The sequence below is a fragment of the Jaculus jaculus genome, chromosome 1 (assembly GCF_020740685.1).
Source record: "Jaculus jaculus isolate mJacJac1 chromosome 1, mJacJac1.mat.Y.cur, whole genome shotgun sequence".
NCBI lineage: Eukaryota > Metazoa > Chordata > Mammalia > Rodentia > Dipodidae > Jaculus > Jaculus jaculus.
This window is the reverse complement of record NC_059102.1, coordinates 294622165-294636606: the sequence shown is the minus strand read 5'-3', so window position 1 is coordinate 294636606 and position 14442 is coordinate 294622165. Positions and strand designations below refer to the sequence as shown.

Below are 14442 nucleotides of genomic sequence, written 5' to 3'. Positions count from 1 at the left end.
AGGAGGCAGAGGTAGGAGGAATGCCGTGAGTTCAAGGCCAGCCTGAGACTACATAGCGAATTCCAGGTCAGCCGGGGCCAGAGTGGGACTGTACCTCAAAAAAAAAAAAAAAATAAATAAATAAATAAAAGTCCTGAATACAAGATTAAAATCAAAAAACCAACTGAACAAAAGCCCAGAAACCTTACTGTATTAATTACTTTTCTTGTGACTGTGACAAAAGACCTGATAAGAGAGGAAGAAGGGTTTGTGTAGCGCAGTTTTCTGCAGGGAAGGAATGGCAGGTCATGGCAGCCAGAGCCGCTGTGGTCTGTGGGGACAGGAGCGTGCAGCTGCCTGCAAACAGCCAAGAAGCAGAGAGAGAACATGGGGACCGTAACACTTAATGACAAGATTTTTCTATATACCATAGCTATGAGTTTAAGTAACATCTATCTATATATGTATATCTGTGCATTTTTTCTTTCTTTCTTTTTTTCTTGGTTTCTCAAGGTAGTGTCTTGCTCTAGCCCAGCCTGACCTGGAATTCACTATGTAGTCCCAGGGTAATCCAGACCTTGAATTCATAGAGATCCTTCTACTTCAGCTTTCCAAGTGCTGGGATTAAAGGCATAAGCTATGATTCCTGGTTCAGTTTTATTTTTATTTATTTATTTGAGAGACACAGACAGAGAAAGAGGCAGATAGAGAGAGAGAGAATGGGTGCACCAGGGCCTCCAGCCACTGCAGCAAACTCCAGACGTGTGCACCCCCTTGTGCATCTGGCTAACATGGGTTCTGGGGAATGGATCCTCAAACTGGGGTCCTTAGGCTTCACGGCAAGCACTTAACCACTGAGCCATCTCTCCAGCACCCCTGGCTCATTTTTTAAAATTTATTTTGTTTATTTTTATTTACTTGAGAGTGACAGAGAGAGACTAAGAGAGAGAGAGAGAATGGGCACGCCAGGGCTTCCAGCCACTGCAAACGAACTCCAGATGCATGTGCCACCTTGTACATCTGGCTTACGTGGGTCCTGGGGAATCAAGCCTCAAACCGGGGTCCTTAGGCTTCACAGGCAAGCGCTTAACCATTAAGCCATCTTTCCAGCCCATTTTTTAAAAATTTATTTTGTTCATTTTATTTATTTGAGAGTGACGGGGGGGGGCGCGGGGAGCGAGTGAGCCCCGGCTCATTTTTAACATAAATATAATCCATGCTAAGTTTACCTGAGGCACAAAAAATAGAATCAATTTCAAATTAAATTAAATTAAAATTCTATTGCAAAGTAACTGTTATTTACGTTCTACTTTACCAGATTTTGTAAGTAACTTCCAAGGGTTGTGTTAACAGAGGACTCTGGGCTAGGAATGTTTAATTGATAAAAGGGCTTGTCTAGCATGTCTGATGTCCTGGGTTTGATCTCTAGTAATGTATAAAGCCAACAATAAACAGAAAATCGGGCAAGGTGGTACATACCTCACCTATCATTCAAGCAACTTAGGAGGTTGAGACAGGAGGATCAGAAGTTGAGTTACATCAGCTACATAGTGAGTTCAAGGCCAAGCTGGAATACATGAGACCCTATCTCAAAAACAAACCTGTGCATGCAACACACATCACACACATACTCTATACACACACACACACACACACACACACACACACTCCAAAACAAAATAGAGGAGCCTGAGCAAAGGTATTAGCAACTTTGGTAAAGTGATGGCGATCTTGGTTTTCTGTCCACATGCAATCAAAAGCAGACCATTCAGCCGGGCGTGGTGGTGCACGCCTTTACTCCCAGCACTCGGGAGGCAGAGGTAGGAGGATCGCCGTGAGTTCGAGGCCACCCTGAGGCTCCATAGTGAATTCCAGGTCAGCCTGGGCTAAAGTGAGACCCTACCTCAAATAAACCAAAAAAAAAAAAAAAGCAGACCATTCAAACAATTGTCCAGCTGGGCGTGGTGGCACACGCCTTTAATCCCAGCACTGGGGAGGCAGAGTTAGGAGGATCACCATGAGTTCAAAGCCACCCTGAGACTACAGAGTGAATTCCAGGTCAGTCTGAGCTAAAGTGAGACCCTACCTGGAAAAAAACAAAACAAAACAACAACAATTGTCCAAACACTCAAGCCTAAAATATAGTCGCCTTAAATAGTTCACCATTGAGGCGAATATGTATTTTGGTCCAAGTTTTCTAGTGCCTGTAATCATTCTTCTAAGAGGGTCACCTAAGCAGATAAATTGAGGCAAGGGGAAATTTGTAGAGTAGTGAGGGGTGTCTCTAGATTTTTCTCACTGTAGCTCTCTCCATAATTGCACTGCCGCTGAGCAAGCCCACCTTTTAATCAGAATCAGATCCAACCTTCCTTTTGGTTTCTTGCAAAAGAACCACTGGGGGAATATTTGGGGATTTCTGTGTAACCAAACCCCGGAAAAATTGTACCCAGGGATATAGCTACTAAACTCTTGAGCTCTTTCAAACTGCTTAAGGCTCTTTTCAACTATGGTGAAAACAGCTTCCAGTTATTTAGAGGCGTTAACTTAGGGTGCTTAAACATAGTGCTTTTATATCTGGATTAAGGCATCAGGCCAAGAGAAAAACCACGTGAGACCTGATTGGATGACGTCAAAGGCCATTGCAAGACGCTGAAGTCACACCCTGAAGAGGAACGAACGGTAATGCGGGAAGGAAAGTATGTGTCTGTTTATTGCTGATCTGCAGGGGCAGGGTCACTGTTGACTATTGCGCTGGTAACAAGGACTGGGCATCTCTTATTTTGAGATCTAGCTCAGTTTTCTTTTAACTGGAGAAGAGTATGTTTATCCAGTGACAGGTTGAATTTGTTTTGATGTTGTAGCCTAGTAATAACTCTCAAATAAGGGAACCTGGACAACCTCAAAATAAGAATATTAACAGTGCTTGCTTTGTGGGGGTGAGGGCAAGGAATGAATCCCATCATCCACACACAGACCTTCAGGGCACACCAGCATATTTAGTGCAGCTTGGCTGGCAGGATTGTTCCTGAATGCATCCAAGGTCTCCTACTTGACAGAAGATTGGACTATAAATGTTACAGAGGTTTTTGTTTTTCAGATTTAATAATCTCTGCTATGAAAGGTGGAAATACTTCACATTTAAATTTAGAAGCATGTTTAGAAACACCATTTCCACCCTTCCAAAGCAAGGGTGGGGTCGTTGATTGAAGGGTGGCTACCAGCTCATCTCCTGAAGCCTGGGGGTGGTGAGCCTGAGCCCGAGCCTGACCTCACTTAGCAGCACAAGGGTCGATGTGCACCATGGTGGCACCTTTGCCTCTCATTGGTTCTGTTGCTGGGGTCCAAGCATAGGAGCAGCCATGGGTAGGAGTTCACCTATGAGTCTTTTCATGGATGAGCTGATGACAAACTTTCCATGGGACATGCACAGGTGACATTTTCTAACCTCTCCCTCTCTCTCTCACCCTGTTTGATTTTGCCTTTTCTTCTTTCTCTTTTGACTTTAACAAATTTAAATATTATATTTATTTATTTGAGGGGGTGGAGGGAGAAAATGGGCACATCAGAGCCTCTAGCCATTGCAAACGAACTCCAGATGCATGTGCCACCCTGTGCATCTGGCTTACGTGGGTCCTGGGAATTGAACCTGGGTCCTTAGACTTCACAGGTAAGCACCTGAACTGCTAAGCCATCTCTGCAGCCTCTTTTGTCTTTCTGTAAGCACTTGTTCCTCTTCTTCCTGTATCGCCTCATTTGTCTGTAATAACTACCCAGAAAAGATGCCAATGAGGTTGTTCTCTGGTGTGTTGATTTCCCATCACTTCTCTGGCCAGATGCACCACTAACCAACCAAAGAAAAAAGGTCAGCTTCCCTTAAGAAATAAATGTAATCTTGTGCTTGGCCTCCACAGTGCTCTGCAAACTCGTGGAGGGCACACCATATATGCCACTGCATAAAGTGGAATCGTGCCACTCCAGCCTGGGTTCTGCTTCAGAGAACATGGTTTCCTGGAGTCTAGCCAGCCTCAGAGAATTTATGCAGCTGATCCAGGAAACGCTGAACCATTTCCATTTAAGGGCATTTTCCTTTACCCATTAAGAACAAAGCAGAGTTAATTTTTTCCCCTGATAGTTGTATTTTACATTTAAAACTTTTACTTCAAATGCTGACATAATTAGCACTCTCTGGAGGGAGACATTTTGAAGGGCAAGGAGTTGACCAACAGGTCTGTATATAGCTGGCATGCTAAAAGCCAGTGCTTCAGCTTTTATCATAAGTGAGTCTGAAAGTGGGTGACATGCCAGGCATTCCTTTGGAAAGTTAACTAAGGTAATGATGGAACTCAAGACAAAAATCAACATGTCACTTGGAATTCTATTTGGGGCTTTGGGAAGGGGTGATGACGGTTCTGTAAAATGACTTACGCAGCATTGTGAAAAGTCCCGTGGGCGGTGACTGAGCTGCAAGAGTAACAGTGGACAGAGGGGACTTCCAGGGCCTTAGACCGGCCAGCACACCGTGTGGGGATGCCCCAGAGTCATCCAGCTCTAGGGCAGGAGAACCCCTCCTACGTGGGCCATGATCCCCACTGACACTGGGTGACTCTGGATGAAGGAGGCGGCTTTGGGACGATGAGATAAGTATCCCAGAGCTGACTTCCTGGAACAGAAGCCCAATATGAGTTTGAAACTTGGGCCCCCAAGCAAACATCCCACAAAAGCATCTTTTATCTTTAAAAAATTTTTATTTATTTACAAGGAGAGAGAGAGAAAGGAAGAAAGAAAGAGAGAGAGAGAGAGAGAGAGAGGGAGAGGGAGAGAAAGGAAGAAAGAAAGAGAGAAAGAAAGAAAGAGAGAGAGAGAGAGAGAGAGAGAGAGAGAGAGAGAAAGAGAATGGGTGTGCCAGGGCCTCTAGCTGCTACAAACATACTCCAGATGCATGTGCCACTTTGTGAATCTAGCTTTATGTGGGTACTGGGGAATTGAACCCAGATCATAGGGATTTGCAAGCAAGCTCCTTAACAGCTGAGTCATCTCTCCAGCCATTTTTTTTTCAATTTTATTTATTTATTTTCAAACAGAGAAATAGAGAGAGAGAGAGAGAGAGAGAGATAGAGATAGATAGATAGAAGACAGACAGACAGAGAGAGAATGGGCACACTAGGGCCTCTAGCCACTGCAAACGAACTCCAGATGCATGTGCCCCTTTTTCAGCTGGCTTATGTGGGTTCTGGGGAATCGAACCTGGGTCCTTTGACTTCACAGGCAAATGCCTTAACTGCTAAGACATTTCTTCATCCCCCCCCACCCTTATTTTTTTTGGATGTAGGGTCTTGCTCTAGCCCAGGTTGACCTGGAACTCACTCTGTTGTCTCAGGGTGGCCTAAAACTCATGGCAATCCTCCCACCTCTGCCTCCCGAGTACTGGGATTAAAGGCGTGTGCTAGCATGTCTGGCCGTCTCTTACCTTTTGTGTGCTGTCAAAATAGACAGGTTTCAAGCTGGGCGTGGTGGCACACACCTTTAATCCCAGCACTCAGGAGGCAGAGGTAGGAGGATTGCCATGAATTCGAGGCCACCCTGAGATGACAGAGTGAGTTCCAGGTCAACATGGGCTAGAGTGAGACCCTATTTTGGAGAACAAAACAAAACACACACACACACACACACACACACACACACACACACAAAACAGGTTTCCAGAAAGGGGGTTCTTTGGAATTCTTGGGTGATATTTCTGCTAAAAGCCATATGATGGCAGCTCAGAGCTACTCAAGACCAGCAGAGCTGACTTTGTCACAACTACACAGACACTGACGTGTTTCTAGTAGGAGGTTTGCCCCTATGCAGCAAATTAAGGTCTTGTCATTATGATCAGACACATGTTTTGAGATTTCTCTTTCTCTCTCTTTTTTTTTGGTACCAGTTTACTAAAATGTAATTCATATACAATCAAATATACCAGTTTTTGGAACCGAGGGGATATGGTTTAACCAGTGGTGAGCACTTTCCTAATGTGTGAAACCTTGGATTCCACCCCAATAACTTGGAATAAAACAAATCAATAAGCCAGATTTACCATTCTGAGTATACAATTAAAGTGCTTTAGACCACACTCATTGTTTCAGAATAGTTCTCTCACCCCCAAACAACGTCCTCATGTTCCCTTGCAGGTGAGTGCCTACCCCTGACAATCACTGACCGGGTGGTGCCTTTCCTAGATGCCATATAAATGCAGTTACATGCAGGGTGCTCTTTTTTTAAAAAAAAATATATTTTATTTATTTATTTGAGAGAGAGAAAGAGGGAGGGCAAGAGAGATAGAGAGGGAGAGAAGGAGAGAATGGGAGTGACAGGGCCTCCAGCCACTGCAAATGAACTCAGATGCATGTGCCCCCTTGTGAATCTGGCTTACGTGGGTCCTGGGGAGTTGAACCTGGGTCCTTTGGCTTTGCAGGAAAATGCCTTAACTGCTAAGCCATCCCTCCAGCCCATGGAGGCTGGTCTTTTGTGTGTGGATTCTTCCACTGGACACAATACTTTGAAATTCATCTGTTTGAACCTTTTCTACTTCTAAGTGTTGTAAATTTAACTTTTGTCTGGGTTAAAAGAAGAGATAGTTGGATCATACAGAAAATCAAACAGGTTTTTGTTGCTTCTTTTGAAAAATCATGTTGATTGCACTTAATCATAAACATATCATGGGCTGGAGAGATGGCTTAGCGGTTAAGACTTGCCTGTGAACCTAAGGACCCAGGTTCGACTCCCCAGATGCCAGATGCACAAGGTGGTGCGTGCATCTGGAGTTTGTTTGCAGTGACTAGAAGCCTGGCATGCCCATTCTCTCTCTCTTGCTTGCTGCCTCTCTCTCTCTCAAATATAAATAAAAAACAAAATGTAAAAAATATCATGGAATTTACTATCCTTTTGCATTTTCTGAACTACAAAATCTCAACTTGCCTCATCTTAAACAAAGCTCCACATGTAAAAATTTTGAAACATCAAGTAAAAAGAACTGTGTGTAAAATTCTCAGTTATAGGTTTGCAGAGTGGATCACACCTACAGTCCCTTAAAGGTCATCCCGAGTGGTGCTGTTCTGAACACTAGATTGACCACTGACTCGCTAAATTTTCTCAGAAACCTTACAAACCGTCTTATCATTATCACTTTTTATGGCTGGGGAAACCCTTGATAAGAGTCAGGATTTGGCCTTGGGATTCTGCCCTGGAGCCTTGACCTTTGACCACCTGAACTCTCAGCCCCAACAATGCACTAGAGAGGAATTCTCACGGTGGCAGAGGGGTTGATATTATTCCTAAATATGGTAGGAGATGAAGCCAGAGCAGGGAGCTGAAGCCTGAGCAGACAGGTTGTTTAGACATGCAAGGAGGCCCAGAATAAGACAGAGGTAGATACTGGACAGTGCTGCCTAAAGGCATTTGTGTATTACAAAATGATTTAAAATCTCATACTATCCACAGAAAAAAGGCTACTGGTTTGGTTTGTACCCAAGAAGACTGCTGGCCATGGGCTGCCTCTGGTCCCTGTGGCTGCTGGGTGTCCTTTCAGAGCTGATGTCTTAGGAAAATCAGAGCTGTTGTTCAGAGTCCTTTGTGACTTGGCTTTATGGATATATGCCAACAATCCATAATCTGGCCATGTAATGGCTGTGGGTAACTAACCTTTGGCTACACATTCAATTCATTCACATTTGTCTTTATGCATTTTAATTTAACAATGAGTTTGTGAACTGTGGAGCCAGATTGCTTAGTTTTGCATCTTGGCTTTGGCACTCTGAGCATGTTGCTTAACCTTTCCATGCCTGTGAAATGGGGAGTTTAATAATACTCCTGGACAGGCGTGGTGGCACACACCTTTAAGCCCAGCGCTTGGGAGGCAGAGGTAGGAGGATTGTCATGAGTTCAAGGCCACTCTGAGACTACATAGTGAGATCCAGGTCAGCCTAAGCTAGGGTGAGACCTTACCTCGAAAAACCAAATAATAATAATAATAATGATAATGATAATGATAATCCTGTTGCATGGTGTTATTTAGTACAAGGTTAATATGATCCGGAGAGTTGACTCAGTGGTTAGGTGTGCTTTCTGCATAAGGATGATGGCCGGGCAGGGCTTGAGTCTGTCGGAGTTGGAACGTCCAAATCCCACATAAGTAACTGGGTATGGCCATGCACCTGTAAACCCAGTCCCAATGGGGAGCAGAGCCCTGAGAATCAACAACTATTGGGGCTGCACAAGGTGCAAAAATCACTAAAAGACACTCTGGCTCAAGCCAAGACTGGGTGGAAGTGGGATGGAATAGGACACCCAATGTCCCATAAGCAAGCTCCTCTCCCGGGACACCCAGGCAAGCATATTGGATGCCATACCACACCACACCACACCATATACACACATACCCCACATTATAAGCATTAAGAAGGTAAATATGTACATAGGATTTACAGCAGTGACTGAAAACCAGTTCTCTGATATCACTGTTGAAGAATGATGGTTGATAACACTATTTGTTCCACCATTTGAGATCTGATAAACTATAGCAATCCACGCTAAAAATAAATTTTATCTTTAAGTCTTTGTTTTGCGGGACCCTGTTCCTTGCTCTTGAAGGACTGAAGAGCATTGCACTAGGTGGGTGGCCATGAGAGGAACGCCGAACTCAAACAGGGTCTGTTTTTGCCACGCACCAGCTACTGGAAGGAAAAATTCTGGATACCTGGTTTCTGGGAACTGAAATGTTAGCAGTCACCAAACACCAAGTTTTGAACGAGAAGAATCTTTACATTGTTTGGATTATGAGCAGAGTAGAAAAGAATCACGTTTGGGATGAAAACGCTGGAATTTTGATCTATCTATTTATTTATTTGTATTCCTCATTTTCAGTGCTAGAGATTTTAGAGTGGGTGCCAGCCCGTCTACAGTACCCTCTGCTGACCTCAGATCTTGAGTGTAACTGCTCGGCTCTAGTTCATACTCTACAAACGCCAGCCACAGCTGTCCCGGCCAGCCAGCTGTGGTTACCGTCACATGTCCCAGCTGAACCTCACACCCTTTAACAATAATGTATGGGCTCTATTGTTTGCTAGTTACCTTACATTGTTAGCCATAGATCTATCTATAGAACCAGTCATTGGTTTAGTCAGTGACTAGGTATTTATTGAGGAACTTGGAGGCCTTGTTGATGGGGAAAAGGAGTAGTTATTGGTTGCTCTGGACACACTGTGTACATGTAAATGATAGCGACCCTCAGATCTCTCACAAGAAACAAAGTCCCCTCTGGCAGCCACCTCTGAATTAGTCTTTGTAGGAGTAGGGATCTTGTAAGACCTCCTAAGGTTGGTATTTTAAAAATATTTTATTTATTTACTTATTGGCGGGGGGGGGGGGCGAGGGGGGGAATGGGCATACCAGGGCCTCCAGCCACTGCTAACGAACTCCACCTTGTGCATTTGGCTGACGTGGGTCCTGGGGAATCGAACCTAGGAACTTCGGCTCTGCAGGCAAATGCCTTAAACCACTAGGCAATCTCTCCGGCCCTGTATTATTTTTCTAGATATTACTCGCTTCAGTTAGCAACATGGACTTGTCTGATACAATTGGTGTGAACGTTTTCCACTTGGACCGGCGACAATGGCATGATAAGTTTACTGTAGGATGGACGCTAAACTGTAATCCGTATCCCCTTTCTGATGCAGGTGATGAGCACCAACTTTGAACTAGGCACTGAACTAGTAGGTTGAGGGTACAAAAATGATACCCAGCCTTCTCAGGGAGGCTGGCCTAAGGAATTAGGGGCACCCAGGAGAAGAACCTTTGGTGCAGCCTGGTAACGGTGGGGATGGGGTGGGTGAGACAGGTGTGGGCAGAGTGAGGGTGCTGTATTTGAGAAGTTGATCCTAGCTGGGAGAGTGGAGAGGACTTGTTGGGACCCCTTAGGCTGAACAGTCTTCAATGATGACTTCCATGATTGAAGATTCTATAACCTTCACATGTCCCCCCGCCCCAATTCGCGCCCCCAGAGGAAGGGGAGGCTGTTATCATCTCTCACTGGGAGATCTGCCCTGGACCACCCTGGAGAGAAGGGCTCTGGGGGAATCTGGCACATTCCAGAAGGATCCCTGGGCCCGCAGCTTCTGGGCCACTCCCTTGGGCCGGCCAGGTGTGCGCCCTCCTTGCGGGAGGGAGGGAGGGAGGGAGGCCGGCCGGGAGCGGAGCGGGCTGGGGTGAGCGCCTTCGCAGCGTGCGCCCTGTGTTTGTCTGCCTCGGAGGGCTGGGTCCTCCTTGTTCACAGGTGAGTCACGCCCCGAACACAGGTTCTCTTCCTGTCAGGTCTGAGTCAGGTAGAAGAGTCGATAAAACCACCTGATCCAGGAAAAGGAAGGCACAGTGGAGCGCGGAGAAGCCGCCGCGGAGAGGCGCCGGCAGCAGCCACCCTGCAGCGGGGACCGCGGCCCCGGGCCCGGCCATGCCTGCGCTCCGGCTCGCCTGCCTGTGCGTCGCGCTCCTGCTGCCCGCAGCGCCGGCCACCTCCCGGAGGGAAGGTGAGTGACTTCGCCCTTGTGTGCGCGCGCGCCGTGATGGCTGAACCGCCTCCGAGGGTCCGTCCGGGACTTCTCCAAAGATGGGTTTATTTAAAATGATCGAAATGTTAAAGAAAACCTCCCCCCCCCCCAAATCGAAAGCTCTAAAGGCAATAGGTTGTGCCAAACGAGGCTTTTCTTTAGTTCAAAAATGGTTCTCCCTGTTTTCCTTTCTTTTGCTCAGGAGGTCCCGTTTAATCAGGAATATGCTGGTCTATAACTTGAGAGGGAGTTTCCCTGTGGCCGGCAGCACCACAAAGATGGAAACCGAGCCTCTTTCTGTAGCTCGTGTTTGGTGAGGAGGAGGTTGGTAGCAGCCACTTCTCATAGTATTTTCATTTACCAGGCATTCTGGGGACACCCATGCCATGTATCATTTGGTGTTATCTAGGGCACATGGTGGCTGTGAGGTCCTGCGACGCTAAGTTCATGTCAGCAAACTTTTCTGAGAGCCTAGCAACTGTTCCCCCATGTGCATGTGTCAGGCAGGGCAGGACGTAACGGCATCTGCCCTGTCACTTAGCTCTGGCCAGCCCGCTTCCTGACTTTGCTGGCAGGTCAGCAATCTACAAGGCCAAGAGCCATTGTTCACACTGCGCATGGATTTCTCTCCTTTTCTCTTGCCTTGGAAATAACTTCCAAACCTCAATCCCTAACTATATTTTAAAACCCATGTATGATCCACAAAAAGGCCTGACGATGAACTGTTGGATGTATTTTCTTGGCCGCAGTAACCATTTCACTATGTGTATCAAAGCAGCATGGTGTATGCCTCAGACAGGGAAAATGACTTTTTAAAAAATGTATGTGTGTAGAGTAGATTCCCCTCGGAATTCAGATAAGTAGCTGAAGCCTAGTGACGAACACTCTGAGCGTGAAAACAGTCTCTGAGTGCTAAAGGAGCTGCTTATGGTTAGGGATTCCCTTAGCGAGCAGGGCCACACAGGCAGCTATTGGCAGACGTGGAGCCTTTGACGGGTGGGGGAGGGACCTCTCACGCTCTCATACTATAAAAGTAATAAGGAAACTAGATGCACATTCTTTTAACAAGTTAGTTAATTACTGAAGCAACCCCCACCCCCTGCCTTAGCTCATAAGTGTGTTTGCATTAAGCAGCACAAATGAAGGCTGCCATCCATTGTTTGATACCATCAGACTCTAGAGCACAGGGACTCTGTTCTCATGGTTGGACGGGACTCTGAGCACCCCGTCCAGGGGTGAAGTCAGAAGCAGTGTGCTGGCGCGTTTTTACATTTTGTCCTTCCTCAGAGATAGATGGTTTAGGGGATTCTGTTTTCTCTTCAAAAGGCTTACTTTGAGGGTCCAAGTGAGAATGTAAAAAGTTTAGTGTTAGTGGTGCAGTCACATTGCCATTTGAGGGATACTGGGATGGACTGGGAATGGGGCTGAGAGCGTGGTACCTGTTCTCACCCGAAGTGACTCAGACTTGATCCCGTGGGCTGCGCCTGTGCTCTGTGAGACCCTGAAGCGGTGATGCTGCATCCTGGTTGTTCCTTGCAAGTAAAATTATGGTGAAGGTAGAGTCACCAAGACTTTTGGGGTTGGTCTTGGCTAAAACACAGGCTTTAAGAGTCGGCCTGCCCTAGTGGGGGTGGGGTGGAGCACGTGGCTTACTCATTTGGTGCATATTATCAGTAAGTTTTCGGTCTCCTATTAACTACTATGCAGCCTTGTAGATTTTCTCAGAGGATGGAAGCTTATCTCAAACTGTTTTAAAGGCTGGGAGTTAGGAATACAGGTATGAACTCTGATGCCCTGGGATAGGTAAGCTTCCTTGGGAGCTCCTCGCTTGGTGGAAGAGGATGGTGACCTGTGTTCCCAGTGGTCCTGGGTCCTGGGAGGTATGGCTGGAGAAGAGTGTGAAGCAGATGGGAATGTGACTAGAAATGTAGCTGTGGGGCTGGAGAGATGGCTTAGCTGTTAAGGACCTGTGAAGCCTAAGGATCCAGGTTTCATTCCCCAGTACCCATGGAAACCAGCTGTGCAAGGTGGCACATACACCTGGAGTTTGTTTGCAGTGGCTGGAGGCCCTGGTGTATCCATTCTCTTTCAAATAAACTATATATATATATATGTATATGTATATGTGTATATATATATATATATATATATATATATATATATATATATTTTTTTTTTTTTTCAAGGTAGGGTTTCACTCTAGCCCAAGCTGATCTGGAATTCATTATGTAGTCTCAAGGTGGCCTTGAACTCATGGGGGTCCTTCTACTCCTGCCTCCTGCTGGGATTAAAGACATGCCTCACCATGCCTGGCTCAATAAAATATGTTAAATATTTATTTTATTTTTATTTAGTTATTTGACAGAAAAAGAGGGAGAGAGACAGACAGATACAGAGAGAGAGAATGGGTGCACCAGGGCTTCTAGCCACTGCAAACAAACTCCAGATGTGTGCGCCCCCTTCTGCATCTGGCTAACCTGGGTCCTTTGGCTTTGCAGGCAAATGCCTTAACCACTAAGCCATCCCTCCAGCCCCAATAAAACGTTTAAAAAAGAGAAATCTAGCTGTGAATCTGGTTGTAAAATACATACATACATGCCAGGCTGTATGGGCAGCTAGACTGGCACCCTTAGGCAAAGAAGAGCTGTGGAGGGTATTTAAAGGGGTATGGTGTGTTACATGAATGTTTTAAGTAGATCCCTCAAGGACTTTTGAGGGGAGAGCGGAATGAGGAGAGCCAAATAAAAGGCCATTGCCAATCCAAGAGAGATGGTTACAGTGAAAACAGAAAAGAAGAAATGGACTACAGAAACTCAGAAGGTAACATCTAGAGAAAATGGCGATCCAATAAATCTATGTTAGGTCTCTGAGTAAGGGGAAATGGTCAGGAACAAGGGAGGGTCCATGATGGCTCTGAGACTGTGCGGTTGTATAATGGTACAACGAAAGGAAATGAAGACTTAGAGAGGAAGGCTGGTTTGGGACCAAGGTTGGGAGGGAGGGAGGGGGAGTGTATCTAGGAAGAGCTGTTGAACGTGAGCTGTAATTGGAAATGTCCAGCAGTCTCAGAAAAGAGCTGGAATTGTGATCTTGATATTTAGAAGAGAAATTTGAGAGATTAATTTGGGAGCTCTTTAGTGGACCATACATGAGATCACCAAGATGTGGCGGTGAAAGAAAGTTCAGCTCTCTCACAGGAGATAGAGGAGCCACGAAGGAAAATAAGGAGGAGTGAGGAGGATGGGGCACATGAGATGCATGAACCCTCTGATGGGATCCAAATTTCAACAACATTGGGTAATTGGCATCTGATATCTCAATGTGTTTGTACAAAGAATGGGTTAAACAACACTGGTGAACTCAGCCATCACATGAGTTTTGGAAGACGTTTTTCTTTCAATTTGATTAATTCAGAATATGAGATGCTTATAGATCATTAATTTAGTTTGTCTCATACCCTAAAACAGAGAGAAGTCTGTAGGTAGATTTAAGGACCCCTAGAAAGGTTTTTTTTTTTTTTTTCTTCCATCATAGATTCCATCATTTAAAGTGTTAAAGTGCTATCATATGAGTTGCAGAAGTCAGGCTCTGGAATGAGATTGCTAGGTTACATTCTCCTCCTGCCAATAATCATTATGGGACTGGGATTTGGACAAGCTCCTTTATCTATTACCTAGTTTCCACATCTCTAAAATGAGGATAATAAGTTGTGGTCATTACATGTGCAAAACACTTTGCACATTACCTGGTAAACAGTACATGCTAAATAAAAAAGAGAGGACTGGGGAAATGGCTCAGTGGTTAAAGGTACTTGCTTGCAAAGCCTGCCAGCCCAGGTTCGAGTCCCCAGTTCCCATGTATAGCCAGGTGCACAATGCAC

At 45.5% G+C, this 14442-nt stretch overlaps 1 protein-coding gene across 1 annotated transcript in view; it reads left to right on the top strand.

Moving 5' to 3' along the window:
- The first annotated feature begins 10369 nt into the window (after positions 1-10369).
- The window catches only part of Lamc2 (laminin subunit gamma 2), an 82004-nt gene continuing 77931 nt past the window's right edge, over positions 10370-14442 (top strand). The window contains exon 1 of the mRNA XM_045141206.1: positions 10370-10541. Coding sequence (XP_044997141.1) covers positions 10466-10541 — 76 coding nt within the window. The 5' untranslated portion in view covers positions 10370-10465. The remainder of the gene's footprint in view (positions 10542-14442) is intronic.